This window comes from Ochlerotatus camptorhynchus, unplaced genomic scaffold (assembly GCF_037179485.1).
Source record: "Ochlerotatus camptorhynchus isolate MF236.1 unplaced genomic scaffold, CSIRO-AGI_Acam_v1.1 ptg000211l, whole genome shotgun sequence".
NCBI classification, from domain to species: domain Eukaryota; kingdom Metazoa; phylum Arthropoda; class Insecta; order Diptera; family Culicidae; genus Ochlerotatus; species Ochlerotatus camptorhynchus.
Genome location: NW_027040701.1, coordinates 494,556 through 522,536, shown reverse-complemented (window position 1 = coordinate 522,536; position 27,981 = coordinate 494,556). Strand labels below are relative to the sequence as shown.

General features: G+C 39.9%; 3 protein-coding genes across 5 annotated transcripts in view; 1 reads left to right on the top strand and 2 right to left on the bottom strand.

Annotated features, from left to right (window-relative positions):
- Positions 1 to 4,422, top strand: part of da (daughterless) — a 118,341-nt gene extending 113,919 nt beyond the window's left edge. For 2 of the 3 annotated variants that reach the window (XM_065224457.1, XM_065224455.1), the window contains 6 exons: positions 2,207 to 2,492; positions 2,560 to 2,647; positions 2,886 to 3,002; positions 3,065 to 3,210; positions 3,278 to 3,393; positions 3,872 to 4,422. In XM_065224457.1, the coding sequence (XP_065080529.1) occupies positions 2,207 to 2,492; positions 2,560 to 2,647; positions 2,886 to 3,002; positions 3,065 to 3,210; positions 3,278 to 3,393; positions 3,872 to 3,916 (798 nt within the window). In that variant the 3' untranslated portion in view covers positions 3,917 to 4,422. The remainder of the gene's footprint in view (positions 1 to 2,206; positions 2,493 to 2,559; positions 2,648 to 2,885; positions 3,003 to 3,064; positions 3,211 to 3,277; positions 3,394 to 3,871) is intronic. The other variant, XM_065224456.1, reaches the window with a different exon arrangement.
- A 5,393-nt stretch (positions 4,423 to 9,815) lies between these two features.
- Positions 9,816 to 11,276, bottom strand: LOC135703213 (52 kDa repressor of the inhibitor of the protein kinase-like). The gene has a single exon (XM_065224336.1). The coding sequence runs from the start codon at positions 11,274 to 11,276 to the stop codon at positions 9,816 to 9,818; it is 1,461 nt and encodes a 486-aa protein (XP_065080408.1).
- Positions 11,277 to 16,509: 5,233 nt separating this feature from the next.
- On the bottom strand, positions 16,510 to 20,151 carry LOC135703218 (protein phosphatase 1 regulatory subunit 42-like). Its single transcript, XM_065224340.1, has 4 exons — positions 19,922 to 20,151; positions 19,195 to 19,500; positions 17,117 to 17,354; positions 16,510 to 17,052 (listed from the first exon to the last, which is right to left on the bottom strand). Exons 1-4 carry the CDS (start codon positions 20,000 to 20,002, stop codon positions 16,550 to 16,552), a joined length of 1,128 nt encoding a protein of 375 aa, XP_065080412.1. The 5' UTR covers positions 20,003 to 20,151; the 3' UTR covers positions 16,510 to 16,549.
- Positions 20,152 to 27,981: the final 7,830 nt, after the last annotated feature.

The window sequence follows — 27,981 nt, the reverse complement described above, 5'->3', positions numbered from 1 at the left end:
GAGGACACGAGTCTGGTCCTGTGGAAGATCCGGAACATCCGTAAAAGTGGTCAATTCATGAAACTGATCCTAGAGCTACGTGTTTTTTTAGAAACCACTCATTGACATCTTATCAGAATTAATTCGGAGTTGTGTTCAGAATATGGACTCTGGAGGCTACGGGATGGTTCACCGGATAATCCGGAACATCAGTAAAAGTGGTCAATTCGTAAAACTGATCTTAGAGCTTCACGGTTTTTTTATCACCATAAAATTGAAGTTTTGACCAAAAAATTTAAACTGGGGACCACATGTTGCTTCACTAAAAGATCTGGAACATCCGTAAAAAAGGTCAATTCATAAAACTGATCCTAGAGCTTCGCAGTTTTTTCGAAACCACTCATAGACGTCTTATCACAATTAATTCGGAGTTTTAACCAAAAAATTGATACTGGTGATCACGGGATGGTTCACTTAAAGATCCGAACATCCATAAAAGTGGTCAATTCATTAAACTGATACTAAAGCTACTTGGCTTTTTCGAAACCACTCATAGACATCTTATCAGAATGAATTTGGAGATGAGTTCGGAATATGGACTCTGGAGACTACGGGATAAGTCACCGGAAGATTTGGAAACTCCGTAAAAGCGGTCAATTCATGAAACTGATCGTAGAGCTCCACGGTTTTTAGAAACCACTCATAGACGACTTATCAAAATAAAATCGGAGGAATGACCAGACAATTTATACTGGGGACCACGGGTTGGTCCACTAAAAGATCCGAAACATCTGTTAAAAGTGGTCAACTCATGAAACGGATCCTAGAGCTCCATGTTTTTTTTTTCGAAACCGTTCATAGTTACAAAAAAAAACAAAGTGCTGAGATTAGTTTTCTTGAACTATCCTCTTTAACGGATCTGCCGGATATTCCGGAGGACCAGCCAATGGACCCTGGGGTCGATTTTCCAGTCACAACTCCGAGTTCATTCTGATGAGACGATCGCGTAACTTCTGATTCTTAATTAAAAGACGTCTATAAGAGTTTTCGAAAAAATACGGAGTTCTAGGATCAGTTTAATGGATGCACCTCTTTTACGGATGATTCTGATTTTGCGGAAGACCATCCACTGCACAATGGTCCCAAAGCCGTATTTAGGAAAACAAAAATGTTTGCGCCCAAAAACTAAAAACTACAATGGACAGCCCTATGGGTTTGTGCGCAATGGTGACGTAGAACTACGTGGTCTTATATAATTTTACTTGTTAACTGCAGCAGGAGTTTGTTTACTCACCAGGCGGTGATTGAATTAACACCGTTTGGTGAGACCGGTTGGAATTTAACTTAGAAATCGCTTTTTGCAGGCAACCGGTGATAATTTTAATTATCATAGCAACAGTTGCACATTCTTTCAATTGCCAATAGTGACATGTTGAAAAAATATAAAGTCTTAATTTTAACAGATGCGTGCGAATATTTCTGATCGATTGGTGATCAAGTTATTGAAATTGGTCCAGGGGCAGCTGAGTTATTAACGTTCAAAATCTTTCATAATTTTGTTACATTTTCCATTTTCGATTTTCAAAAAGTGTACCCCCATATAGAAATTACAGACGTAGTCTTACGTCAAAACAAATTCAAAATCTTTATATCCCAAAATAAGCTCCTGAAAAATGCCAACCAAAAGATCCAAAATTGCTGAATTTTTGCAAAAATGTGAATCATTGACGTTATTTTGATTAGAAATGCCGTGTATGTGCCTCAATTTAAAAAAATGAGAGGCGCCATTTTGAAAATTTACAAAATCTAAAATGGGCAAATTTTATCAAACACATAAAAAAAATCATTTTTTTCGCTATTTTACCAGGAACTGCTCTTTTGATTAGAAATGCCGTTACTTAGTAAAATTAAGCAAATGTTAAACTTAAAGTTTTAATGGTGTTTATTGAAAAACCTTCTTAACATTGATTGTCTCTTCTTTAAAAAGTTTGTGGCAGCGGTTGCTTTCCATAAAATATCATATTTTTAGATCGTTCCCGCGCCGTTTTTTTTGTCTTTGGCTGATGCACCTCGAAAAATATTCTTAAACTAGCTCTCTCCACTAACAACATTGTTTGCACTTAACTTATATAGGTTAACTGCTTCCACGTTTCCACGTTCAGCAAGCATCAAAATCCTCCGGGATACGACTTTCACAATGCCTTTCGCTTCGCTTCCCTTTTTCCAGGGCACCCGCATGGAGGAGCGTCTGGACGACGCGATCAACATCCTGCGGAATCACTGCGAACCGCAGGTCGGTGTTTCGCTCTCTTCGATCGATGCCGGTTCGCAGTACGGTGCCGCCGGGGCATCGATCATTCCACCGGGCGGTCCGTCGTCCCAACAACAACAGCAGCAGCAGCAGCAGCTGCACGGCCAAGACTCGACCAGTGATTTACCGACGGCCGTCGCTGCCGGGCTCATACCAGTGAAAACCGAAAGATTACCAAGCACACCGGGTTCCGCCAATATCAGTAAGTTTGTGATTTTGGTTGATTTGGGAAATTGGATAACTGACAGTTGATTATCGTTTTATTGCAGAGAAACGCAAAGAGCCTCCAGATTCAGACACCAAACCTAGCAGTTCCGTACCAGGTTCCACCAAGGGTGCCAAGAGGCAGCGTAAATAGTGAGTGATGTTGTTCTTTTTTTATTTTATCAATAATCTATTAGAATCATTTGTAATTTTGCTTAGTTATAGTCTTTCGGGGTTTTATAAGTATCAAATAGTAACGGTTTTCTTTCGTTCTTGTCTACTTTTCTTATATTTTCATCAATCTTCTGTTGGGTTGGTTGGCGTTACGTTGTATCCTCTGTTTCAATTCGATTTGTGCGTGAATGTTTCAACTTCTATGATGCTACTATAGTAAAAATTCACGCAGTTGTTCCAGTGCTGACGATGACGACGATGACGATGACATCGATCCGGTGACTAAGGATCGAAAGGAGAAGGAACGGAGACAGGCCAACAATGCCCGGGAAAGGTAGCCGATTTGGGAACTTGGTTTTGGTGCATGCAAATGCTTATTGGATTTCTACATTACAGAATACGCATCCGGGACATCAACGAAGCTCTGAAGGAACTGGGACGCATGTGCATGTCACACCTCAAATCAGACAAGCCCCAAACCAAGCTCGGCATATTGAATATGGCCGTCGAGGTGATCATGACGCTCGAGCAGCAAGTGCGAGGTAAGGATTTCTTAACCTTCTTCTCACCTTGGAAATTTGTCCAAACTAATCACTGGTTTTTCCGTAGAACGCAACCTAAACCCAAAAGCCGCCTGTCTGAAGCGGCGAGAGGAGGAAAAAGCCGAGGATGGCCCCAAACTGCCCCCTCACATATTGCACCAAACGCCGTACCCCTCACTACCCGTAAGTAACCTCAAGCAAGAACGAGAGTGAGCAAAAGTGAACGCGCACGTGAGCCTCCCGTGTCGTGACATCAATTATAATAAAGATACTTCAAAATTCAAACCCGTACCCGTGTAATTTGGCTTAAATGAAAACAAATAATCAGATACAGAACGAGAGTGTATGATAGAACATATTTTAGGATAGCACGTGCTAAAATACAATCTTTTTCTTCTCTAATTTCTTCCAACCATCAAAAAACGAATCTACTTTCCGTGTAATGCGTGCCCTCTGTGAATACCACAAAACAACAACAACTGGCTATTGGTTCGGCCCTTCCCCAACCAACAATCAACAACAATGTGTTTGTGTGCATGAAATTCAACCAACACCACTACTATTACTACAACATAAACGAATGAAACTTGTTAACTGACCATGAATCTACCGTTTTAAATCTTTGTCAAAACAAACCTTGTGCGTGTGCGTGTGAGTGCAGGGCCCGCCGCCAAATCTTCCCCACAATCCCGGGCCACCACAATAGCATAATAACTTTAATAACTTAATTCGAAGATAACACTGCAAGCAACATACATGTACATATACAACAAAAACAACAACAACAGAAGCAGCAGCAGCAGCAGCCGCCGCCGCCGCCGCCGCGACTTCAGTAGTAGCAGCAGCAGCAACAACATCAGTAGGTGAATCGTGCGAGTGCTTGACGGACTGGTGGATGTGGTTGTGAATGATAGTGTGCGTGCGTGTGTATGAGCGAGTGTGTCATAAACACAAAGTAGGAAACGGAAAAAAAAGGTTTGTGACACAAGTTAAGGAAAAGAAAGTGAAACAAATTACTATCTTTTAGTATTCTCTGTAAATGTAATGTATGAATTTTTGAGGCGAAAAAAAAAATGCGAAACAACTAGTAAGCAGAGCGGAGAAAAATCAAACAAACAAACAAACAAAAGTCCTGCTAGTTTAGCAACTGAAGGTAGGAAACTTATTTATTGAAAAGGAATTGCAACATCACATCGATCAGACTGTATTTTTGTTTTGTTAGACCACTACTTTTGAAACAGGGCAACTTGGGCAACTGCACGAATTGGCGCGTCGTTCGTAATTTAAGTGCTTACGGTTTACGTTCGGATGAATCCTCATACCAGTTGAATTGACTTTGGAGGTGAAGGTTTGAAGCTGCTTGACATATTTCAGCGAAGGGTCATCGGGGTCGTTTGACATTTTGACTATCGTGAAATGTTTCAATCACATTCGAACTTGAGCTTTTTGTTTATAGCGTTACTGCATTGTTATGGTTGTATTCCATTTGGTGAATTTTCTCTTAGATTTGAAACTACGAAAATAAATTAAAATTTTCGAAAATCTCTCTGTTGTTAATCGGCCAATTTTCGAGAACGTGTCGGTCAGTTTTGATTACTGGTCCGTCAGAAATAAGCTGGCTATTCTAGAAGGTTTATTTGAAAAATTTTCATCTGTCAAATTTAAGTGAAAATTTACCAAATGGACACAGTCTAAGGCGTTTTTTCAACTTTCGGATAAAATTTGACAGATGGAAAGTTATCGATTAACTCAGCTATCCGAGCGTGGTTATTTCTGACAGGCAAGAAGTTAAATTTTGACAACCGTGGCTGAGTTCTGCTCGAAAACCGATCGATCAGGGATTTTCCTACATGGAAATTAACTTTCGAAATGTCACTTTTAATCACGATTTAAATTTAACTCAACAAATAATTCACAGGCTAAAAGAGATTCTTCTGTAAAATCAGAGGTAGAAGATCAGGTCTTTTTAGCACCATTTAGAGTTTTCAAGCTATTTTTGGCGTTTTAAGGTAACTTGGGTCCTTTTTCGCATTACACTTTGCAATTTCACAAGTCAAAATTTTAAGGTTTATGTGAATACACCTACCTAGATGAACCTACTGCTTGTTGTTTGCAATATCTAATTTTTTTTTAGATTTATGAACCACGGAAATCTTGACATTAGAGTCGTGAATTTGCGAAATATGATCAGAAAAAGACCTCAGGAATCACTTTGAGTAATTATGTCAGTTTCGGTCTTTTTGAGCGTTTTTAGTGTTTTAACCGAGATGGGAAGTTCTATCTAAATCCCAATCCAAAATGATGCTCGAAAAATCTAACGCTAGCAAATCAATACATTTTGGCCACACGAGGCTAGGGTCTTAAATTTAAAAATACACAACGTTGTCTGTTTCAACTCCAGGTGTCATAATTGTTCAAACCTTTGAAACGTCGAAGAAAGGAGATGCAGGAAACGAACTTAAAGATTTGCATATAATAAACCCTGTGGAATGGAAAAATGACAGAAACTACGTGTTGCCACCATCGAGATCTAAGGTAATACTCACCCCTATCCTCTAATCCTTTCGAAACGGATTTCCCATACAAAAAAAAATGTTTGTGTGGGAAATCTGCTTTACACGGAACAGAGGATAGGGGTGACTGTCTCGAAGCTTTTTTTTCATTATCATTTCACATCGTCTAGAGCGCAAAAAATATCAGCTACCCGAAATATACACTGACAAAATTGCTTCCTCGTGTTAGCTGCAGAGCAACAAATATGGAGATGCAAATTTCATACTCGAAGTGATCAATAGTGTCGGATATTTGAGTAATAGAAAAATTTAAGTGATTAAGTGTTTCAATCAGCCATCTTGACGGTCATTTTTGGACCTATGCATCTACATAAGTTCCACAGTGTTCAAACGGCTTCACATCGATTTGGCATTAAAGTTTCGACTTCTGTTTTCTCATAGTCATTTCCGTATAAACTTCAAATGGCTTGTGCCAAGTCAGTTGCTTACCAAATGAGTTCAAATTTTGGGATGCCAATCTGGACCCGATTTTGAATCGTTTAAGCACCGTGGAGCAAAAATTTAAAATTTTGCATCAGTCTATTATGCATCCAATCCATCGGTTTAGCATGAAATCCTCAAAATCATGCTTCTTACGATCAAGTCGTTCCACTCGTCAGACCTCTCAGGAGTTCTTCAAGCTTAGCTGCTTCTTCCCTAGTAGTGCACTTGTCATAAACCGGTTGAGGTAACTGCCTCTAACTTTGCTCACAATCAAGTTTCTGCAACGTTGTGTGACAGATGTGTGCCACTTAGGTTCTTTTCATTATATTCCTGATTATCATAAATTAACAATAACTAGTTCTGAAGGCTTCATAGAAGTTTCATTTTTGATAAATTTCTTGAATTCCAAAGAAAATCTGTTGTATTCAGAGAAAGGCAGTTAAATTTATAGAAGCACAAGGAACTTCATTGCAGTTTAGAAAATCTCAGAAAGACTGGAAAACTCACAAGCAAAAACCGATTTCACTGTCATTATGTACGTTATACATAGTGTCGCAAGTAGTGCGCATTATAGCACATCATTGTGCACTACGTTCAACACTACGTATAACGTATAGAAAGAGAGTAAAATCTTTTGTCGCTTGTGGGTTTTTCCAGATTTCAGCTGCAACGGCAATACGATCAATGGACTTCAAAGAAATTCTTCAGATCAGTTTGGGAGAGATTCAGAAAAGTATAGGGAGCTCAGAACGAATCTTCGAAGCTGTTCAAACATCTTCAGGGAAGCTTAAAGTAATTTTAGAGAAGTTTAAATCAACCATAGGTTAGTTTGCTTGCGATTCTTAAAATTACGAAAACTAAAAAAGAAATTGGAAATCTTGAACATGTAAAGGAAGTTGATATAAAGATCTAAGAAAATTACGGAAGGAAAATCAGTACTTTGAATATGTCTAGAGAACCAAAAGAAAATTCAATGAACCTCAAAAATTCTTCCAAAACATAAATAATAACACATCAAACAACAATTTGAATAATCCCATGGAAGAGTAGGACCCTCCGTGAAAGTTCGAAAAGTTCTGAAAAAGATCAAGATAGGCTCGAGGAGGTTCACAGAACATTCAAACGCCGTTGAAATTTTTGAATTACAAAGTCTATTTTAATACTACTACATTTGAATTAAATTTGATGTGGATTTGGGGCTGATTTTATTACAAATGTCTCGTAACAACCCTGAAAATGACTGCAATTGGTCCTGCGTAGGTGTCAATTTTTCGTTTCTCTATCTTTGAATATGAATGTAAGGTAATTATTACGAAAGATCTGTTGTTATGCGAAATGAGCGTTTGCAACCTAGCTCTAGCTCCGAGATAACTCTCACTATTCAAAATTCCTGATAAAGGCAAATACAGACATTTCATAAGCTTGCTTACAGACATTTTGCAAAAGTATCTGGCATCCCTGACATTTCCCTGTACGGGCAATTTTTTCACTAACTGCTTTTCATCCGTTCTGTCAGCTGTGTGCGGTGTGTTGAAATTAAAGCAAACAAAAACAAACTGAAAACCAGTACTATGCGCATAGAGGTAACTCTAAAGCTGGGTTTAGACTGGGCAAGTCAAATGATCAACTCAGTTGAATTCAATTGGCTTGAAAAGTTGAGCCTGGTTCAACTTTTTTCAATTCACGTGAGTTGATCAAGTCAGTTGAATGGCATGGTTTACACGTTCAATTAGCGTTCAAGTCAGTTGAATTCAGCTGACTTGATCAATTGACTTGCCCTGTCTAAACCCAGCTTTATGGGATTTTTCGGTGGAGTGAGAGGATAGTATGAAGTCCGCCATATTTCACGCACAGTCTGACGTTTGCTTATGGATTTTACCATAGGAGTAAAGAGCTACAGAGTCGCCGTCAACGCCAATTGAAGCACCTCTCAAGTTATTACAGCGAATCAAAACAAACACAAACTTTAACAGATTCCAGTACGAGAATCGACTACGCTTTCCGATGTACTTGGGTACTTGTACCAATGGGCTAGTCTAGTAATGGGTCAACTTAAAATCGTTAGTTCCGTATTGATTGTTGCTATTCGTGCACAACCCATATTCACATTGCGTCCTATCTTTTAATCGTGTGATGTGTAGGATAGGTGTGATGCTCCTATTTTAGCCATGTTTTTTCAATACCCAAGCAGGAGAAAATAGCTTATGAATACCAAATTCAGGTATGATAATAGCATAACTGGCAACTTGCATATAGTATTTATGAGCCTGATCCGAGCAGGAGAAAATAACCAATACATCATTCTGATCTGATACCAAAATTTGGTATTGGCCAGAGGTAAAATACCAAAGAATACTTCCAAAAAATTACATGCAAAATACTGTGTAAATAACTAAAATTTATATTTGAATACCAACATAATATCTGTGTGGTATTGTTTTGGTATTGCATTATCATAATTAGGTATTGGATTGGTATTGTGGGAACATTTTTTTGGTTTTATTTTTTTGGTATTTTACCCTTATGTCAGGCTCATCCATACCAACAGTAGCAACATGGTAGCAACTCTAACATTTCCTCATACGACTTCCACGAGACAGGAGGAATAGCGTTAATTTTCCATAGATTCCAACCTCAGAAGAAGAGGTAGGGTAGAGCGCTACTTCGTCGTAATCGCCCATTTCCGTTCTATCGATCAGAAAAGATCAATAATATCAATGATTTCACCATGTACAAATCAATAGTAGGTTTGTTCCGATGCGTTAGTTCATTAGCTACAACATAAATTCTGTTAGAGCGCATTGTATGAATATTCACGCTCATTGTTCTCCCCTTTTTCTACGTTTATCCGTAGGACGAAAAAAAAATCTAATCTAGATAGAGCTGGAATTAGGGCGTAACAGCTTTTGTAAACAATGACTTCTCTCGATGATATCCAAGGCACGCTCACGCAAAACAACATGACCATCCGATAGGGGAACTCTTCCCCTACCCGATGGTAATGTTAATTTGCGTTGGCGAGACTTGACTTTCTAGAAATCATTGAAAGAAGTAATTGTTTACAAAAGCTAATACGCCCTAATTCCAGCTCTATCAAGTAATGCCGTTTCAATGCGTATGGACGGAATTGAAACTCGTAGGACGAATTTAGAATCAAGAAGCAGTATTAGATTTTAAACAATATTCCATTAATTTGTGACTCTTTATCAAATCCAATGGAAAGGTGAATAAATTTAGAAGTCATCTTTGACAAATATTCAATTTTGTGTTTAAATTCGTTCAGACTGGGCGCGGTAAAGCGCGAGTTGTGCTTAGTAGGACGGAAATTAGATCAAATTCCCTATGGGTATTTGTTCATCACACTTGTTAAAGCGTTCGCAGAGCGTAAAATTATTGACTGCTTTGGCTGAGTTTGAAAGCACTGTACTATTCAATGCATTGCTCTATCCCAGTGGCGTAACAAGGCGAAATGGCGAAATGAATCTTCCTCGCCTTCGCTGCGGCAAAAGCATCGATAATGGAGTTAAAATCAATCTTCTCGACCTCTTCCCGTTCAACACTCAGCAAAGCAAGGTCGCTCAACCGATCCTGTCCCATGGAGGCTCGAAGTTAGTTTAAAATCAATTTTAATTTGCTGAATGATCTTTCGTAGCTCGAAATCGAAACAGCAATCGTTAATAAGATCTGAATGGCGATTCGAAGATTCGGGAACACGCTCTCATCTCCGTATTGCACGATGAACAGCAGAACATCTTCAGGTCGTGTTAGTTTGACGTTCGTCCTCGTACTGATCATCATTCTGAAGTCCAAAATCTCCTCGTACAGCTGCTCACCATCAACATCACGGTTGTAAGTCTGGCCGAAGTTCTCGCACTTTGTCTTCAAGATGTCCCTGCTGATACCGGTACATAATCCCTCGACGTCGAGAAGAAAGCCAAACTTCGCATCAGTGTCGTGCAAACGAGTGAATCTGTCGTGAATCTCGGTGTGCAAGGGGTCGATCGTCTCCTTCATAGCTCGTTCGATTTCCTGCGTTGTTTTCAATCCAGCATCTTTAGATGTTTCGCCAACCATTGTCTTCTTTCGTCTTGGTCGCCTTTCCGTCTCAACCTCCCACTCTTGACAGAGATTAAGCCCAACCTCCAGAGCTTTACTCACTAGTCTTTCCCTCTCGTTGTAGAAATGATCTCGTAGGCTTTCCAGGTCTAACGCGGCATCGGGGAAGTTCATCGCCGGACCTTGCAACCTTTTCTGGACTCGGTCGATCGGGAGAAGCACGTTGGTCCAAAATCCAAGTAGGGTCAAAAATTCAGGAGTCAACATCGCTTCGCTCCGTGTGTCTGTGGTCTCCGTGGCACCATCCATCATGGCTTGAAGGACTTGGAGTATCTCGTCGAGGTGGTTGTTGATGGGCTTCACCGCTTCCACCCTTGCGCTCCATCTGGTTGTTGACTCCGATTTCACAACTTTAGGAACAGCAATCTTGAGTTTTTCCCAGCGCTGAGTCGAGGAGGAAAAGAATACGTAGAGAGCTTGAATGGTCCCAAAAAAAGTCATCATCATAACGTCCTGTTTGGCTGCGTTGACACCAACCAAGTTGAGTGAGTGATTGTCGCAGTTCACGAAAACTGCCAGGTGATTCTTCTCGATGATCCTTTGTTGAACACCACTTTTGTGTCCCGCCATCACAGCAGCGTTGTCGTAGCACTGCGACCGGCAATCCTGGAGGTCCATACCGTCTTTCTCCAACTGGCTCAAAATGGTCCCAACTAAGCTCTCAGCGTCTTTCAGGTTGATCTGGATGAATCCTAGAAAAGATTCTGCAACACGTACCGTTTTCTTTGTAAAATCCACGTCCACATATCTAACTACTTCTGAAACTTGCTCACGGTGTGCTTGATCAGGGGTCGAATCAAACATGATACCAAAATATTTCGCTTGACGGATCGTTTCGAGCATATTTTCGCGAACAGTAGACGCCATCAAATGGATAAACTCGTTCTGTGTGGCTGCCGAGAGGTAAGAAGTCGATCCGGGACGATTTTTGGCATTTTTGAGGTGCGCTTGCATGACAGGGTCGAAGGCGGCGAGAAGTTTCAGGAGTCCAAGAAAATTCCCGACGTTAGAGGCGTCGTCCGACTGGAGGGATTCTTGGCTATCCAGATCGTTTGTACCAAACGGCAAAGAATGAGGCAATGAAAGAGCCAACAAAAACATTCGGTCACTCACAAACAGGTAACTCACACCGCTTACCTTCACTCAATTGAGGCATTTTCCCATAGAAAATGTACGCTCAGTCATTACAAACTAGGATTGCGTACCATCACGGAAAAATAAAGTTGCTGACTGAGTGCTCTGCTGTCCGTGACTTGTTTACTTCCCAATCATTCAGACTCTCACGAGGCAGTGAATGATGCGGCGTATGGTCAACCGGTGAAAACTAACGATTTTAAATTGGCTCACTACTTGACTAGCCTATTGGTCCCAAGCAAACGAATAACGTACCCCATTCTAGTACTACACTATGTTTGTATTGATTCGCTATGAAAGTTTGACAGATAAAATGAGGGGTTCGTGGATTTTCCTATATTTCGAGGGGTGCATCGATTACCTTGGGATCGAAGAGAGTACCAGAGCTGAGCCAAAAAGTTGAGCTCGTTTCTTCGGGAACTTCTGGTCTCAGAGTGGAAGTGATATGCAGAATAAGAGCCGTGATTGTCGTACAAATCAAATGGTAATCACTTCACCGTGACGACAAGTGACAACTTTTCACCGTGAAGTGACATGCGTAATAAGCCCCTCTGTTTACTGGATTCTGGCAAAGTTGCCAGCTTTCTTAATGGGATATCTTCCCGTATATGGAGAAGGAATACAGACAGCAAAGAGTTAGCGGTTGTGTGCATGGATCTACCCAAGTAACCATAAGCTAATTGGGCTGTTTAATTTCGAAAAACATACCGTTAGTTGACAGCTCGCTCCCATACAGAGTCTCAGTCACCGAGGGGCGCTAAGATGGTGTTTTTTTCTTCTAATGTAATCGCACTAAAATAGTTCCAGTGCACCAACATTGGATTTTAGTTACATTTTTAATGCAGATTACAATTATGCATTCACCTCAATACCCTTAAACAACCAATTTGCCTTTTGATAATATATCGATGATATACGGTTGGCGTAGGGCTTCTATGCTTTTGATCAGCCTTATATTGCAAAAAAGCGAATTAGCGGGCTTGTTGGCTACTTGGGTATAATCATAACGAACAAATAAGACAAAGGGGTTATTCTGTGAATCGAGTGACGTGACTCACGCAAGATGGGAAATAGGTAATCGTATCTTTAAAACGATGAAATACTATCTAAACCTTTGAAAACGCTCAATTACTAGCCCTTATTACGAGTGTCACTTTACGGTGAAAACGAAATGAAGTGACCAATTGTCATGATTGCCGTGTAAATCAAATGGGAATCACTTCACCGTTAGTGATAAGTTGTCATTTCACCGCGAAGTGACATCGGTAATAAGGGCCATTAGCTACTCAGTATTTTAAATTTGTCGAACCTCTTAACGGAATCCCTTTATGAAGAGCTTTGAGTGTGTTGGTTTATTTCCTTTAAATTCCGTTATAATTGCTTATCTTTTGACAGATACGCGTATTTCGTCTACTACTTGAAGACTTCATCAGTGCAAAGTGGTGTTGAGTACTTGGCACTGATGAAGTCTGCAAGTAGTAGACGAAATACGCGTATCTGTCAAAAGATAAGCTACTCGGGTTTACTGTTCTGATTGTGTTTTTTTACAAGAGGAGTGTAGTGACAGGCAAGTTTCCTTTGGAAGCTTATTATATATGCCTTTTTAAGAGGCTTATTTTGGAAGCTTCCTTAAAAAGCTTCAATTAGCATCTTGGTTTAGAAGCTTCATATAGAAATCCTATTCAAGTAATTTCACGTTTATTTGGCGCTCACCTAAGCTTGATTTGAATGAGTAAAGGTCCACCCACAAAGCATCCGGACTTGCTTCGGTGCCGAAAAATGCAGTGTGAAACCCCATTGCTTTTCAAATGTTTTTAAAGCGATACTGGATATTGTCAGTATTAACAATATTGTCCAATCTGGTGTGCAGAGGGGGGGCTATTGGCCCACGTACATTGCATGCTGTGCGGCAAATTTGACAGTTGACAATAGATTTGGCTGTATCTTTGCCGCTCCGTGTCACTAACGGATGGAATGTGCGTGAGACTTTAGACTAACAAAAGCCGTGTGCGTTCATTGAAGATGTCTCCAGCAAAACAAAATAACTGACGTTGTTGTTTGGAACTCGTTTTGTGCACGCTGATCTGTACTAATATTAATCAAAAAAGTCAATAATTAAAAAAAGGATCATCCTGTGCTTTTTCTCCACTTGAACTCCAAAACAGGTAGGCTTCGAATCACTTTGACATAACCTTTTCGTTTGTCAAGGTGAGACAACCCTACTCAAAATTTCTCCAATCCGGAGCTTTGTTGATTTCCTTGCGAAAATTTCCCCCCTGAACATCGAAATTCTCGGAACGAAATCAGTGTTCCCTATATTTATAATTTGTTTTTGTTATTGATGTTAAAAAACGACGCGCCACCCCACTAAGCAGTTGTCAAAGTTACTTCAAAATCGATCTGTAAACAAACAGTATTGTGCTCCGTCTGAATGGACGTCTTGTTTGCCCTAATAAAAATAGCCATGAAAAAGTGTTTAACGACGTGTTCGGGGCATCGTCCAAACCATTTGAGGAATAGTTCAAACATTTGGGCTACCGTTCGTTTATGGTATTTGTTTATTAGGGCGCATCGTTATCTCCCAGATAAAAATGCAAACAAAACGTCGAATAAATCATGTAACAAACAATCAAAAGTAGCGAGCACAACAACTCCTCAGCTCAAACATCCCTTTTGTTTGTTTACTTAATTTTATCGCTCTCTCCCCATCTGTCTCATGTGCGAAAACAAACAAAGATTTCAAATGCGGAAATCAATAGAAACTTGGCTACTTAGATTCGTTACTTAATTTCTCGTTGGACTTCTTTTTTTTAATCCCCTATAACCCAGCAAGCGCTGGACCGCCTCTGTGTTTTCTTCTGTACGTACACAACAACACAAATCAACACAAAACAATCTGTTCTTTCGTTCTACTGTTTTACTAGGAGGAAAATAAAACATATTTAGTGCTCTACTAGGATTTTCGCTGTAAGTTTTATATCATTAGCTTAAGTTTATTTTCTGCTACTACTACTACTGCTACGACCATACGACGACTATTACTACTACTACTACTACTTGACAACACGGAAAGTAGAAAAGGTTAGGAAGTATCTTTCTCTCTAGCTCGCTCTTGTTTCAACCGGATTTAACGAACGCGAGCAAGGCAAGCAAACACAGGGTAGCGCACAAATCCGATTCTTTTCATTTTACAGTGTTGTTAGAACCCGTTTCTTTTGTTTTCCCAATTTTCTACCAAGAGAGAAAGGATTTTATGTGATATATTAAATTAAAAGAAGGTCGCGCAAAACTGCACATCCAACCAAACCTGGACAATTTATTTAACGGAAAGCCGAAATCGAAATTGGCAAACGGTGCGCACTCAATGAGGACTTCTGAGCCATTACCCCCTCTCGCCGTGGAGAAAAACTGGAACATTTTTTCGATAGAGAAAAAAAAATGGTAGCTAGTTACTAAAAGGCATCACACAAATTGTTACACCCAAACGATTTCAAACCAGAAATTTTTTGAACGGATTTTCTCCGCATCGATTCGCGGTAATTTTGCTCAGTGTTCACTCGGATTGGGGCTCGGATCAATTTCAGAGAAAAGGAAGCTTACTTAATATTTTTTTAAAACTAGTTTCTAAGTAGATGACACCGGACAGCAGAGTTATTTTATTTCAAACTACAATAGATTCGCAGCAAAAGTATAGAAAATTTTATCATTAGTTATTTTTAATTTTATTTTAGTTTCCCCATTTTAAAAGCTATTATTAGTTGTATTTTTTTTTTATAAAAACGGTAGTTTTATTATTTTTTACAAGAAAATCACTGAGAAGAGAAAACCGAAAAACAAATCATGAACGTGCTAAAAGTAAATATTTTTAAATAAGCCAATAAATCACAGCAGAAAGCGAAAAGAGTTTAGAGTAGAAAGTGTATTATTGATTGTATAAAAGGAGAGAAAAAATAAAGAAGAAAAGAGAACTGCAAAGAAAAACGGAAAGATTTCTTTTTTTGTTTCAAACACTTTTTTTGCAAACGTTTATTTTTATTAAATTAATTTTAAATGCAACCAGCCGAGGAAAGCCAACAGAGAAGGCAGGTTAAACACGATGCAAGTGGAAAAGAAGTATTTTTATGGAAAAACCTATATATTTTATAACGTTTTATATTCGCGAACGTGAGAAAGTAGAGTAAATATTTCTTGCAAAGGTAAAACTATATTTCGTCTCCTTGATTTTGTATATCGCTGGCGAAAGTGAGTTAAAATGTGCACATAAACAATTTTAATTTGAGTAACGTAAATTCTGAGGCACAAACATTGATCCGGAAGAAATGCGATCGGACGCTTATTTCCTGTATTGTTTTATATTAGTTTTCTCGAGTTTAGTTTTCATTTTAAACTTTCCCCCATCCAACAACAAATCAGAGCAGCGCTGATCAAAAATTTTAAATTCCTAACTGAAACAAAGCAAAAGAAAATAAAAGAAACGAAAAACGGCCATTAAACTTTGAGAAAAAATCATAACAAGTATTACACACAAAAATGAAGTAAAACAAAACGAAAAAAAAACAATGCAATGGAAAGTAATAATCTATCTAACGTAACGAAGTAAGAAAAGCGAACGGAACTTGATCAGTATCATTGTAGGAATAAGCAAAAAATCATGCAAATATTTCACTCAAACTCTTTTAAGAATTAATGAAGGAAACCAAAAGAACGAAATCAACTCTATATAAAACTAAAAAAAAAAACGAAAATATTAAGCAAATCAGCAGAGGTATTTATCGTAAACAAAACAAGTTTCTGTGTTACAACAAATTGAAAGTAAACAAACAATGAAAATTAGTATAAAGTGATTGGAAATGGTGAAGGACAGAAAAAAAAACCGAAACGTGAGAGAGGAAAATTGCAAAAGATCAGATAAAAGAAAATCACAGTGTATATTATGTTATAAAAATAAATGTGCCATTTTTCCATAATAATTCCCACCGGGCTTGTGGATTGATCCGAACATCAAATACTCCTCCTTCTTTTCAACCTCTTCTTTATTATCGTCAAACCAACTACCAATCTCGATGGCAAACAAAACACACAATCACAACCACTTAATCAATCGACGGCAGCGATTGCACCTTCCGCTGAATCCGAATTTTCTCCTTAAACACCGGCACTTCCGCCTTCATAACCTTCCCCTGCAGCATAACCCCATTTGTGTTGTTGTTGTTGTTGTTGTTGTTATTCACCGCCGCATCCAATCCCCGGATTTCCGCCCGCCCGAACATCTCATCTCCAAAATGAGCGGACATCGTCTTCAGCAGCACCGGTGACCGGATAACCGGTTTTCTGGGAATCCTCGGACACACCGGACGCCGTGGGGTCACCTGGAAGAGGGAATTCGGTGGAAAATGGCCTCGGATGTGACCGACGAAGGTGCCTTCGCTGCTACCGGTGCTACTGTCCAGCGAGCACTTGGAATTGTCTGCCGTTTTGGCTTTCTCTTCACCGCCGTTGGCGGCCAGGGCACGCCGTTTCTTCTCCTGTTTGATGGTCTGGAAGTTTTTGATGAAGTTACGCGTCGATTGAGAGATCATTTTACCGTCCAGCAGTACTGGAAAAGATGGCGAATGTTGCAACATTAAAGGTCGATCAAAGGTAAACAGCAGTCAACTTACACAGTCTATGTCCGGCAGCGGCTGTGACCTTCTCCCGGTAGTGGACGTCCTTCTGGGCTACACAACCCTGCAAGTCCAGGACGCGAAGGGAGTAGAGGGCACTGATGACGGGGGTGATGTCCTCCGTTGACTTGAAGCTGTTTTCCGATGCCAGCAGGACTTCCAGCTTCCAGAGCGGTTCCAGAGCGGTCATGTGAGTAAGCTTTAGCTTTTTGATATTCAGCACCTTGAGGTGGTTCTGTGAAATGGGTAGATTCGTTTTATAAAAGCAATAGGGGTTCAGACAAGGGAAGGGGTAGGTCACTCCGCACACCAATCTTGGGTAATCTTTTTTGTCAGTGTGCCACAAGTATGCCCCAGGTGTGCCGATTGTGCCGGTCATATAGCAAACTGCGATTGTTTGTAAAACGTCCATCCCGGCAACCCGATATTTTTTTCCCCTCTGTTCGGGACCTAACACTACTGCGACCAGTAAATTTATCTATTGTAGTATATCCCGTGTCCTTAGTTTAGTGCATGTCGTATCACTCCATCACTATTGACAAATGATGAAGTATTCGATTTTTTTACAGTTGCCACTCTTGTATTTATCGCAAGGATCCGACTCTAATTGAAAGGTCCCGCTATTTATACCCTTCGGAGTGTTGAAACACCCTCCAAAGGGGCGCCCCTTTGTCAGTCAAAATTGGATTTCTTAGTAACAAAATTAAGGTATGACACCGATGATGACCATGCATCAGAACCCTAGTCTTAACCACTTCAAACTAGGGAACAACGAAGAGAAGATTAGGAATCACATAGATGAAGACAAACTAACTCATTTTTTTGCCTTGTTTCAAGATCATCCTCGGTGGACAAAGCCGAGTCTTGTCACTATCAACAAGGCATAAAAAGTAACAAGGACTAAGATGTGTTCCTTGGATTACTGAAAAATCCTGTTCCCCTAGTTTGAAGTAGTCAGGACTAGGAATCAGTGGTAGATCTTACATCCCGTAACGTACCACGAAAAGGTGATCTACCCACGTTACGGGGTAACCCGGTATTTCTGACACCTTGAATGTTCTGGTTTGAAATCGCAAGGATGAATCGGATTGAGGATGACGTGGGAAGTGGTGGGTGTGTGAAATGTTAGTGTTTTAAGTTCATAGGATGATAAAAGTCCTGTGTTTTAGGGTTTTATTATGCCCTTAGAGGCATACCAGAAACCTACACTAATAAAATTTCACACATTTTTATTGACGAATTTCTATGTGAAATTCCATATGATTTTCATGTGATCACACATAAACAGAATCCATCCAGAAGCACACATGCAATTTATGAGTCAAATGAATAGTATGTGTGGCTACACATGGCTTTTATGTGTACACATATTAAGTATGTGCCCGACACATAGATATTATTTATTGATTACATTGCAAAAATTCATGGGTGGGACACATAAAAACAATCTTTGAAATTTTATCAGTGTAGCCTATCGTGCTGTGAAAAGCAACGCCCAACAAACATTGAATGTTGAATAAGAGCTTATTCAGGCAAAAATAAGCTTCATCAGCTAAAAAATTGCTTATTCAGCTGTTGATCAACTCAAATTGTTTGTTGGGCGATCTATCAGCGGCCGGAAAGAGATGGAACTGGTGGGGAACGTTTTTGAACACTGACTATACTGCCCATAAAAGCATAACTGTCCCACATGAATAGGAAATCAAGCAAAGATGGGACAATTATGCGAGTATCGGCAGTATAGAGGATGATGAATAGACTTCTGCAGTTTGTTTTGTGTGAGTTGCATCATTATTTGAATTAAAGGTGATAATGGGGTCTGAATAACCGCCTCTTTCTCTTGAGCTTACTCTAGAACCTACATTTCATATTTAGATCTATAAGTAAACTGCTGGTCGCAGGGCTGTTATCAGTGTATTTTCTCAATCGGAAGGGAAGAATTTATTTATGACGACATCAAAAACAAGCGTTTCATATGCAAGACGGAGATTTCTTTAAAAAAAAATCCGGAAAAGAATCCAGAGTTGAGCACCAACTGCATGATTTTCCTTAAAACCTCCGATAAAAATACTCACCGCCAGCGCCTTCATGCACTCCTCGTCGAAATCGAACCGGGCCGTTCCGTCCAACATCTGCCGTTCGATGTGTATCTGTTCCAGCTTCTTCAGGTTGCCCAAATTTTCCAGCTTCGCAATTTTGTTGTACCCCAGGTAGAGCTGTTTTAAGTTTTTCAAACCGTCCAAATTCTCAATCTTCCTTATATTGTTCCACTGCAGATAGAGGTGCGTCAGGTGCGTAAAACCTCCCAGCTTTTCGATTCGGGATATCTGATTGTTGTGCAAATACAGGACCAAGATCCGTTTGGTGGGGTAGATATTTGTCTGCGGAAAGTAAACCCGTTAATCGTAAAACCGTATGTACGTTGCATGTTGGTTCCGAAATTCGCCGAAATGTGTCACAGCACAAATTCGTGTGCCCATAAAAATGATGACGTCGAAAATCAATAAAACAAAACAAAAAACGGCGCACTTAATAATAATTGATCGACATGTTCGAAAACTATTTCGTAAACGGTTAACCTCGAGCTAATTCTTCGGAAAATATATGCCGCACATCACGTGCGCTTTCTACGAATAAATGCACTGTAAACAACACATGCACATATTTTCGAATGGTTTGATCCTGAAACCAGCAGAGCAGCAGGCAGGCAGGCAAACGAAATGCATTTGCGTGACCCGGCAAACCAATTTTTTTCCAAACATGAAAAAAAAAACATTCGTCATGTGCCACATAGCTACTTACGATTTGGGTAATGTTTTTATCGTTCAGATAGATGTGTGTTAGATTGGTGCTGGACTTTTTCGCCGATTTCTTGTGCTTCATCTTGATGATGGGTTCAATTGAAAATTATCCTTAACGAATTACAATTTTCCTTGGACTATCCTTGAAAACGGTTGTGGAAAGTTCACTGGACGACGGTTTTCTGCCAATGCAGTGCGGCAGGCAGTTTGGCGAAAAGCTAGTAAACAACCGTGCCAAACAACCGGCTAGTAACGGTTGCTACCGTCTGCGCAGCCCCACGACGTCGTCGGATGTTTGTTTTGATTCGAATAGCACTATTTGGCTAACCGACTGGGAACAAGAGTGATGAATGCTCTAGGATCGAATGAAGCACGTTTATCGAAATGGTGACATGCAAGGCGAGGTAAGGAGCATCCACGGGAAGAAGTACTGCCATAAATGCCGGTGATTGGTAATTTGCTCATTTTTATTAGATTTGCTTGTTGGATAGCTTGCTTGGTGTGGGGATTTTGGGGTTGTTCAAGTTGCTTAAAATGTATACATAGGTAGCTAGCATGCTTGTTGGTTTTCTGTAGACTTCGAATACAAAGTCGAAGGTCGAGAAATCTCCGTCTTTTTCTACCTCGTGAGTGAACTTTATATTTTTGTGAATGCTGTTGATTCTCATATAAAATTCGTGCAAGGACCTCCCGTTTACCTCTACGCGGAAGACATCGTCGACAAACCTCGACCAATAGTAGACCGTTCTCCTTCAGGATCGTCTCCAGATTAGCCTTTTTGAGGAATTTCCTCGAAAAGGGACTTAGTTTTGATTCAACTTCAGCTCAATTCGATCCGAACCGTGTTTATCCATGCTGCATCCTTTCGTTGAATTAAAAACCAGTTATTCAAAAGGTTGACTGCTTCCTTTACCCGGTACGCTGGAAAAAAGAGCTGTGACGTCAAAAGATACAAGCTATCCGGGACTTGTCAGCTCCTATGGATGTCCCCAGCGTTCGCTTGTTCCTTCAGGCATGCGAACTTTGCAAAACTTTTCGACGAACTGTTGTAGGCTGGGAAAATTAAAGTAGGTTCTGTCATACGATCTCCTGTTCATTTTTTCGGTTGATGCTTCTGTTCTGTTCCAGTATGAGTTGGAGGTACGCTGAACCACAAGATGCCTGTGGATCAGTCAAGGTCGTGCAATTGTTACCGGTCAATCACCGAGAACAATGGCTTTGAAGCTGATTGGCTTTGTACAGCTTTTGTCATAATCATAATTAAATTTATAGGAGGCTAGTTTATTAAATTTAATTGCTATAGGAAGGCTCACTCATACGTAAATATCTGTGTTTAGCATTATATAAATTTTTTATTTACTATATCTTAAAACTACATTTGTTAATTTATGTTTAACCTAAAATTTATTACCTAAAGGGCGAACACGAAATTATTGCGACAAATTCAACAGGGCATAACTTTTTTTACCATTGGGTAAAAATCAACCAAATTTTGCATACTTTCTCATTGATGTGTATTGTGTGCATGCTGTCAAACTCGAAGTCGTGTTTCTCGATTCAACGAAAATGGAGGTGAATTAACGCGAGTTGAGAGAACAAATTCTTTCCAAACACCTGGAATTTCCTGACCTGTCGCACCGGCAGTTGGGAAAAATGTTGAACATTCACCATTCAACCGTCTCCAGAGTGTTGAAGCGGTTCCAAGAGCGGTTGACGTTGGACCACGACAAAGGAGCTGGAAGAAAACCGGGACCGGAGAACAAAAAGACGGAGGGATAGGTGAAGCGGATGATTAAAGCAAATCCCAACGTCTCAAGCCGTGATTTGGCTAAAAAGATCGGCATGTCGCAGAGCTACGTCCAGAATGCAAAGAAGAGAGCTGGACTACATACATACAAAGTACAGAACTTCCCAAACCGCGATGAGCGGCAACAATCGACGGCTTAAACTCGGGCACGGAAGCTCTACGAGAAGATGCTAACAAAATATGGCTGCTGTGTGATGGACGACGAAACGTATATAAAAGCCGATTTTAAGCAAATTCCAGGGTTGGAGTTTTTCACCGGCAAGAGCAAGTTCGATGTGGACGACAAATTTAAGAAGAAGAAAATGTCGAAGTTCGCCTCCAAATATCTCATTTGGCAGGCCATCTGCTCTTGCGGACTGGGCACAGTAAATGGCGAGATCTACAAATCTGAGTGCCTCAAGAAGCGCCTTTTGCCGTTCTTGCAGCAGCACGACGAAGCTCCGCTATTTTGGTCAGATTTGGCATCATGCCACTATTCTAAAAGTGTCCTGGAGTGGTATGAGGCCAATTCTGTCCATTTTGTTCCAAAGGACATGAATCCACCAAACTGTCCGGAGCTGCGCCCGGTGGAGCAGTACTGGGCAATAATGAAGCGGGAACTTCGGAAGAGCAAGAAGACAGTCAAAGACGAGAAGGACATGTTAAGAAAATGGAGAAAAAAAAACTGAGAAACTGGTACCGGATGACACTGTAAAGACTTTGATGGAGGGCATCAAGCGAAAATGCGTTCAATTTTACACTCAAGGCTCCATCGATTAACTTTTCTTTTGATTTTTGAAGTAAATATATGTATAAAACTACCCTAAAATTTTGGTTTGATTCTAAACATTATAAGAAAATTTGCATGACATTTTCGGTGTCGCAATAATTTCGTGTTCGCCCTTTATTTCAAAATAGAATACGTCAGCACAGAGATGTTCGGGAAAGCGGTCAGCGTCATTCACAAGGAAGATTTGATGACAGTTGCGTCCAGTACTATACAATTCATTCCTCTCAGTTTTAGGACAGTACAGCAAGCCACTCAGAAAGATACGATGCTTTGTAACATCTACGGGTTCGTGCAGAAGCATTGCCGAAGTCTAGATCGGCAATTGACAATCTAGAAGTCCGTGATGTTTGCTGAGCGTCTTGTCATTCCGGTGCAATGGGACCGTTGTCTCTACCAATTGTAAACGTTGCAAGAAGTCGCCAAGTCAAGCCAACCGCGGCACCGCGCACAGCATCACCTTAACAGTCAACAGCCACGATTGCCATTCTCCGGAGTGTTTTCACACGTTTCGGAATGCCGAGCACCCCGGATAGTGACAACGGTGTGCAGTTCACGAGTGCCGAGTTCACTAGCTTCAGCCTCGACAATGCTGTCGACCTTGTCACCACGGCACCTTATGATTCGCAATCCAACGGGCATGCCAAGCGTTTTCTCGTGATTCAAGGTACGCCTACGCAAACTAACACTATCTTTGGGTTGGGGAAAGATTCCCCTATCCGATGATTGCGTTCGATTGTCGAGGAAAAAATAATCGACGTTTTGTTTATAAAAATTGATAGGACCTTTTCAATTGTTGGTCTACAATATATTTAATTGGTTCCGCTTTTTGATAGATCGTAATTCTATCCGCCAGTATATGAATATAGCTACTATAGTCTGGAATTGTTGCGTCCTTCAGTTATTCGAGTATAACAATAACGCCTGCACTGTACCAAAACATCATCCTCTATTCGAATGAAACCTCAGACAATTGTAACTGAAACATCGAAATCGCTTCATCGGTTGATAGCTGCAACCGGATGCCGGTTGTTTTCTAATCAGATGATGCAGAAACAAAAACATTGATACGAGAAGCGAACGGACCTCAGTTAAAATCGAGGGGGGCGACACATCTAAATCTCACTTCTAGATACTCGAAAAATTTCGTACTAGTGAATGAATCTTCGAACAATCTTCTATCATTTTTCCAATCGTCATCAATCTGCTTTCTATCTACTCAGCGTGGGCGCAGCTAACCACAGCAAAACAAAATTTTCCTACATCGTAGATAGAGTCGCCCCCTCGGTTAAAATACGTAATGCTCCCTGTAGAATGATTGTCATCCCAAATTGAAATGCATGTGGTATTGGTTCAGCCACATAACGCAAATCATCCAAAACGATTATGTAAATAATTCTATTGAACTTCATTTACTGATCTGAACTGACAAACGAGTTTGAAGCATAGCCAGAGCTGGTACGGTCATGAATATTTCGTGTTGGAGGAATTTTTAAGTCCGTGATGGAATGACTGATCATGGCTATTCAGTCTAGAAATGTAAACAATCGAATAAATCTAATGTAAAGCTCTTGTATGTCGTACTATTCTTAAATGTTTGTCCTCTGAGCGCTGTATGTTTTACAGCCCATTTTAAAATAAATATCATCCATCCCTTGGATGACAATCATATGGATGTCCATCAGCTGATGAGGAATTCAACCAATTCGAAAGCATATTGTGAAAGGGCTCGAGTAATGCAATAATAATTCGATGTGTTGCGGATGTTTACGTTCAGTGTAGAGATTAGCTTCTGATGTGGTGCTAGACTGAACCAAAACATCCGCAATACTTCGAATGATTATTGCATTGCTCGAGCCCTTTAACAATATGCATTCGAATTTCGGATGATTTTCTTATGGTTGAATTCGTCGTCAGATGATGAACATCCATATGACTGTCATCCAAATACAGGATGATTTTCGTTTGAAAATTAGCTATAAAACATACGAAACTCAGAGGACAAACATTTAAGAATAGTGTGACATGCAAGTGCTTTTAATTAGATTTATAATTTGATTATGTACAATTCTATACTGAATAGCCATAATAATAATGCAAACGATAACTCGGCTCTGTAAAGTTTATTCGATTGAGCCTGTACAAATAAATTAATATAAAAAAAGCCATAATAAGCCATTCCATCATGGATACAAAAAAAATCGTGGTGGAGGAAACCGCCTCTACCACAAATTAGCCAAACATTGGTTTTCATCCTTTACCTTTGTTCGTAAAAGCTCTGATAGCGATGCATATGCTTCCACCTCGTTTGTCAGCTTACATCAGCAAATGACGTTCGATAGAATTATTTACATCATCGTTTTGAATGATTTGTGTTATGGGGCTGAACCAATACCATATGCATTTCCATTTAGTATGACAGTCATTCTACAGAGAGCATTAGGCATTTCAACTGAAGGCCCTATCCCTTCTCATAACAAGTTTCATCCAGTATTCGAGAGGAAAATCATTTGATTTCAAAACAACCGTCATCCGGTTGCAGCTATCATTCGAAAAAGCGATTTCGGTCTTTTATTTTGAATGGTCTGAGGTTTCATTCGATCAGAGGATGATGTTTGTGTACAGAACGGAATGCAAGCACTATGTACTACGACTGTTGGCAGTCCCATGTCAACCAGCTACGAAACCGAGCAACCTCAACCAGTACCGCTAGTCAGTTGATGGTGCATTCAACCAAGTCTGTGCGAAACAACTACTTCCTCTGGACGTTCTTTTGGGAGAATGGAACCTGCATGTTCCAGAAAGTCCAACATCAACATGTGTAAGTCCTGCACCTATGAACCATGATCATCATCACAGAGCGAGTCTATGCTTGGTACACCAACATCACAATCAACATCACTGATGGATCCTACACACTTAAAATTTTTCACCGAGATTCCAACAGCCGAGCAGTTCTGCAATTTATTTTGCTGAGATTCAGTAAAACATTTGCCGAGACTCAGCTAACAAATAACATGTTGCTGAGATATCAGCTAACAAACAGATATTTTGCAGAGATATCAGCAAGAGCAAATGCCGAGGTAATCGGCTGTTGGAGATTTTACCGAGCTAGATTAAGTGTGTAACGATGATACAAGACGACAAGCCGATGGCCATGAGACTACCACAATTCTACAAACATATTTGCGTCCTGCACTGCCAGTTCTAGGACACCTCGTTGGAGTTACAAACCGCTTTCGAGTCAACATCGGTAGGAAATTGAATGATTTTTGTAAAAATCATGTGTTATCTTCAATGAGATACAGTACAGCCAACAATCAATACGAAACTGACGATTTTAAATTGGCTCACTACTTGACTATCCTATTGGTCCCAAGAAAACGATTAACGTACCTCATTCTAGTCAAAATTCTAGTACTACACAATATTTCTTTTGATTCGCTAAGAAAGTTTGACAGCTAAAATTGAGCGTTCGAGGATTTTCCTATGTTTCGAGGGGTGCATCGATTAGTTTGGGACCGAAGATAGTACCAGAGCTGAGCCAAAAAGTTGAGCACGTTTCTTCGGGACTTTCTGGTCTAAAAGTTACCTCTATGGTACAGCCAACCGGTGGAAACTAACAATTTTAAATTGGGTTGTTCACCTGATAGACCTTCGTTTTCTGAGCATAACGATATTTTTATCGATCCCGTAGACGTTCATCTCGATTTTTAAATCAAGATTTAAATTTTTGACCGTTGTCACTAAATCTATTTGTTGACAGCTCACTCCCATACAAAATCCCACCAAGGGGCGCTAAGACGGTGATTTTTGCTAATGTAATCGTACTTGTTTAAAATAGTTCCAGTGTACCAAAATTGATAAAATTTTGGATTTCGGTTCCATTTTTAGTGCAGATAACGAATATATCTAGATAGAGCTGGAATTAATGCGTTACAGCTTTTGTAAACAATGACTTCTTTCGATGATTTCTAGAAAGTTAAGGCTCGCCAACGCAAATCAACAACACCATCGGGTAGGGGACGACTGCCCTTACCCGATGGTTATGATGGTTTACGTGGGAATGCCTTGAGTTCCTAGAAATCATATTTAAAAGGCATTGTTTACAAAGGCTGTTACGCCCTAATTCCAGCTCTATCTAGATATATTAACATCAATACCGTTAAACAACCCAATTGGCTCACTATTTGACTATCCTATTGGTACCAAGCAAACGATTAACCTACCCCGTTCTAGTCAAAATTCTAGTACTACATAATCGAATAACGTACCCCATTCTCGTAGAAATTCTGATTGTTTTGATTCGCTATGAAAGTTTGACAGATAAAATGAGGGGTTCGTGGATTTTCCTATGTTTCGAGGGGTGCATCGATTAGCTTGGGACCGAGCTTAGGACCAAATATAGTACCAGAGCTGAGCCAAAAAGTTGAGCACGTTCCATCGGGACCTTCTGGTCTTAGAGTTATCTATATGCTACTACCATAGAGGTAACTCTAAGACCAGAAGGTCCCGAAGAAACGTGCGCAACTATTTGGCTCAGCTCTGGTACTATCGTCGGTCCCAAGCTAATCGATGCACGCCTCGAAACATAGGTAAATCCACGAACCCCTCATTTTATCTGTCAGACTTTCATAGAGAATCAAAACAATCATAGTGTAGTACTAGAATGTCTACGAGAATTGTGTCGTTTAATCGATTGTGTAGTACTAGAATTTTGACTAGAATGGGGAACGTTAATCGTTTGCTTGGGACCAATAGGATAGTCAAGTAGTGAGCCAATTTAAAATCGTTAGTTTCCACCGGTTGGTACTAGCAACAATCAATACGAAACTAACGATTTCAAATTGGCTCACTACTTGACTAGCCTATTGGTCCCAAGCAAATCGAATAACGTACCCCATTCTAGTATAAATTCCAGTAATACACTATGTTTGTTTTGATTCGATATGAAAGTTTGACAGATAAAATGAGGGGTTAGTGGATTTTCCTAAGTTTTGATGGGTGAATCGATTAGCTTGGGACCGAAGATAGTACCAGAGCTGAGCCAAAAAGTTGAGCTCGTTTCTTCGGGACCTTCTGGTCTTAGAGTTACCTCTATGGTACTAGTGAGTATACGGAAAGGAAACCGAATTCCAAGGATGTTCCCAAAATAATTCTGAGAATGATTCCTAGAGAATAAAATAACATGGTATTTATAAAAGGAGCTCTGAATTGCAATTTGAAAGAAAACAAAACCTGGAGAGTTCTACGAAGATTTATAGAGTTGTTTTGAAAATAATTTAAAGGGAGTTAGAAAGTATTGTGTGTGCAAAATATTTAAAAAAAGGAGAGACTTCAGATGTATTTTTTGTTCAGAATATGTAAAAAAGGAGGGACTTAGGATGTTAATCTAACTGCATATATAGAGGTACCATACAATTTCTGAACGCACTGCCCTCTGTTAACAATTAACGGAACTAAGTGTATGCGTAATTTCTGATAGATG